Source organism: Myotis davidii, unplaced genomic scaffold, assembly GCF_000327345.1.
Source record: "Myotis davidii unplaced genomic scaffold, ASM32734v1 scaffold326, whole genome shotgun sequence".
NCBI classification, from domain to species: domain Eukaryota; kingdom Metazoa; phylum Chordata; class Mammalia; order Chiroptera; family Vespertilionidae; genus Myotis; species Myotis davidii.
In genome coordinates this window covers 295,018-299,079 of record NW_006296626.1, presented here as the reverse complement: position 1 = coordinate 299,079, position 4,062 = coordinate 295,018, and the positions used below count along the sequence as shown (strand labels likewise).

General features: G+C 51.4%; 1 protein-coding gene across 1 annotated transcript in view; it reads right to left on the bottom strand.

Moving 5' to 3' along the window:
- Positions 1-2,800, bottom strand: part of KMT5C (lysine (K)-specific methyltransferase 5C) — a 33,094-nt gene extending 30,294 nt beyond the window's left edge. The window contains exon 1 of the mRNA XM_006772224.1: positions 2,747-2,800. Coding sequence (XP_006772287.1) covers positions 2,747-2,800 — 54 coding nt within the window. The remainder of the gene's footprint in view (positions 1-2,746) is intronic.
- Positions 2,801-4,062: the final 1,262 nt, after the last annotated feature.

The following is a 4,062-nucleotide window of genomic DNA, read 5'->3' as shown; positions in this document are numbered from 1 at the left end:
AGAGGGAGGGAGAGAGAAAGGGGGGGGGAGAATAAAAAAACAAGAGAGAGAGAGAGAGAGAGAGAGAGAGAGAGAGAGAGAGAGAGAGGAGAATAAAGAATCACTAGGGGGCGCCCTGGCGTGTTTTGTCTGGTGGCTAGAGCACAGGCTCTGAACCGAAAGTTTGCAGGTTCCATTCCAGGCCGAGGGCACAAACCTCACTTGCAGGTTCCCCAGCCCTGATAGTGGCGGGTGCAGAAGACAACCAATCACGGGGTCTCTCTCACATGGATGTTTCTCTCTCTCTCCCCCTCCTCCCTCCCTTCCACTTTCTCTCTCTAGAACTCAATGGGAAACATACCCTCGGGTGAGGATTGAAAACAAAGGAATCACTATGGGAATGTGGTGAAAATATTACTCCAAGACTCAGCCTTCAGAGAGCACAGTCGAGGATTTAATCATGAACCCTTTCGCCCCAGCTGTGGCCAGGGAGCAGCTGTGGGTGTGGAGCAACTGAGGCCAGGAAGAAGCTGTGGCCATGAAGCAGCTGAGACCAGGGAGCAGCTGTGGCCCTGGAGCAGCTGTGTCCAGGGAGCAGCTGTGGCTGTGGAGCAGCTGTGGGCGTGGGGCAGCTGTGGGCGTGGGGCAGCTCTGGGCAGCAGCTGAGGCCAGGGAGCAGCTGTGGCTGTGTGGCAGCTGTGGGTTGGGGGCAGCTGTGGCCGTGAAGCAGCTGTGGCTGTGGAGCAGCTGTGGCTGTGGAGCAGCTGTGGGTGTGGAGCAGCTGTGTCCAGGGAGCAGCTGTGGCCCTGGAGCAGGTGTGGCCATGGGGCAGCTGAGGCCAGGGAGCAGCTGTGGCTGTGGGGCAGCTGTTGGCTTGGGGCAGCTGTGGCCGTGAAGCAGCTGTGGCTGTGGAGCAGCTGTGGCTGTGGAGCAGCTGTGTCCAGGGAGCAGCTGTGGCCCTGGAGCAGGTGTGGCCATGGGGCAGCTGAGGCCAGGGAGTAGCTGTGGCTGTGGGGCAGCTGTTGGCGTGGGGCAGCTGTGGCCGTGAAGCAGCTGTGGCTATGGAGCACCTGTGGGTGTGGAGTAGCTGTGGGCATGGGGCAGCTGTGGTCGTGGAGCAGGTGAGGCCGTGGGGCAGCTGTGGCCGTGGGGCAGCTGTGGCCGTGGGGCAACGGCAGAGAATATATGAAAAGGGAAAAACCTGCTCCCAAAGTCTGTGGCTAAGGTTCTGGAGGAATATCTGCTAAGGTTCCGCCTGAGAAGTATAGGGTCTAAACCCCAAGGCAGCATGGCTGGTATGGCTTAGTGGTTGAGTGTCGACCCATGCACCAAGAGGTCACCAGTTCAATCCCCAGTCAGGGCATATGCCTGAGTTGCAGGCTTTATCCCCAGGAGGGGGCTTGCAGGAGGCAGCTGATCAATGATTCTCTCTCATCATTGATGTTTCTATCTCTCTCTCCTTCTCCCCTCCTCTCTGAAATCAATAAAAATATATATTAAAAATAAAAATTTTTTAAATGAAAAATGGAGCCCTGGCCTGAGCTGGTTTGGCTCAGTGGATAGAGCATTAGCCTGCAGACTGGAAGGTCCTGGGCTCGATTCCAGTCAAGGGCACATGCTTGGTTTGCGGGCTCGATCCCCAGAAGGGGGTGTGCAGGGGGTGTGATTCTCTCTCACCATTGATGTTTCTATCTCTCCCTCTCCCTCTATGAAATCAATTTAAAAAAAATTTTTTTTAAATGGAGCCCTGGCCGGTTTGACTCAGTGGTTAGAGCATCAGCCCCGGGACTGGGGGGGGGTCTCAGGTTTGATTCCCAGTCGAGGGCACATATATCAATTGCAGGTTTGATCCCCAGGCCCCTCAGGTCGCATGCAGGAGGCAACCAGTTGATGTATCTCTCTCACATTGTTGTTTCTCTCTCTTCCCCTCCCTCCCGTCCTCCCTTCCATCCTCTCTAAAGACCAATGGAAAAAAATATCCTTGCTTGAGGATTAAAAAAAAAAATAGAGCTGCTACTGATCCAGAGATTCCACTTCTGGGTGTAAATCCAAGAGAAAATGAAATCGGGATTTTGAAGCTATAGCTGCATGCCCCCCCCCCCACCCCCATGTTTATTTCAGCCTCATTCATTACAGCTAAGATCTGGAAACCACCTACGTGTCCCTCCACGGATGAATGGCTAAAGGAGATATGATTTATATACACAATGAAACATTACTCCTCAGCTATGAGGAAGAAGAAACTCCTGCCATTTCCATCAGCATCGATGAACCCGAGGGCTTTATGCAGAGAGAAATGAGTCAGACAAAGAAAAACAAATACTGTGCGATACTATCTCTTGTGGAATCTAAAAAAAATCAAGCCTGGCTGAAGTGGCTTAGTGGTTGAGTGTTGACCTATGAACCAGGAGATCACGGGTTTGATTGCCGGTCAGGGCACATGCTGGGTTGCAGGCTCGATCCCCAGTGGGGAGTGTGCAGGGGGTAGCCTATTAGTGATTCTCTCTCATCATTAATGTCTCTATCTTTCTCTCCCTCTCCCTTTCTCTCTGAACTCAATAAAAATATTTTTAATGTATATAATAGAATAAAATATAAGTATTACATACTCTATGTTAATATACATATATATCCATCTATGTATACCTATGCATACCCACACATATTGATATCATCATTGCCATCATCATCATCACTACCATTTCCATCATCACCATCATCAACATCACCATCATAATCATCAACCCACCACTATTATCATTATCACCATCATCACCATCACCACTATCACCAGCAGCATCATCACCACCTTCACTATCATCATCACCAGTATCATCACCATCATCACCATCACCATCATCATCATTATCACCATCATAATCATCAACCCATCATCATCACCAGCACCATCATCACCACCTTCACCATCATCATCACCAGTATCATCACCATCATCACCTCCATCACCATCATCATCACCATCATCACCATCACCACCTTCACCATCACCATCACCAGTATCATCACCACCACCACTATCACCAGCATTATCATCACCACCATCACCATCATCACCACCTTCACCATCATCATCACCATCACCAGTATCATCACCATCATCACCATCACCATCATCATCACATCCTCATCATCACCACCATCACTATAACCATCACCATCATCACCATCATCATCACCATCACCAGCATCATCACCATCATCACCAACATCACCATCATCACCACCATCATCATCGTCACCATCATCATCACCATCACCAGTATCATCACCATCATCATCACATCCTCATCATCACCACCATCCCCATCATCACCAGCATCATCACATCACTAGCATCACCACTACCATTACCACCACCATCATCATCATCATCACCACCACCCCCATCATCATCACCATCATCACATCATCCCCATCACCACCACCATCACCATCACCACCATCATCACCACCATCATCCTCATCATCGTGCAATGGATTCGCATCTCAGTAGCCAGCCACCAAGATGACCCTGAGCCACCGCCTCCTGCCCTGGGATCCCCACCCTCACGTAGCTTCTTCCACCTCAGATAGGACTGAGCTGGTAACCAAAACCGTACTGCAAAACTGAGGTCACGTTCAAGGCTAGTCCATCGGAGACACGCGGCTTCCTCCTGGCTTCCTGGGATCAGCCCTCGGGGGGACTTGGCGCCGTGTCCAGAGGCCATGGAAGCCTCCTTCCGGAGAAGTCCACACGTTAAGGAACTGAGGCCTCGGGCCAACAGCCAGAGAGGAACTGAAACTCCTGCCAACGGCTTGGCAGTCATGTGAGTGAGTCAGCGCGGGCACAGCCTTCCTCTCTGCCACGCCTTTGGGTGCCATGCCCTGATGGACACCTTGGGGAGCGCGACTCCAAACCAGACCCACCCACCTGACGCCACCCCTGAGCTCCCGACCCACGGGAACCAGGGGAGATAAACGCTTACGGTTGCTGTAGGCGGCTGTCGTTAACTGACACACACCTCGATGTCCTCCAATGTCTCCCCCTCAGTATTTGTCTGATTGTTTTCTGTTTTTATTTTG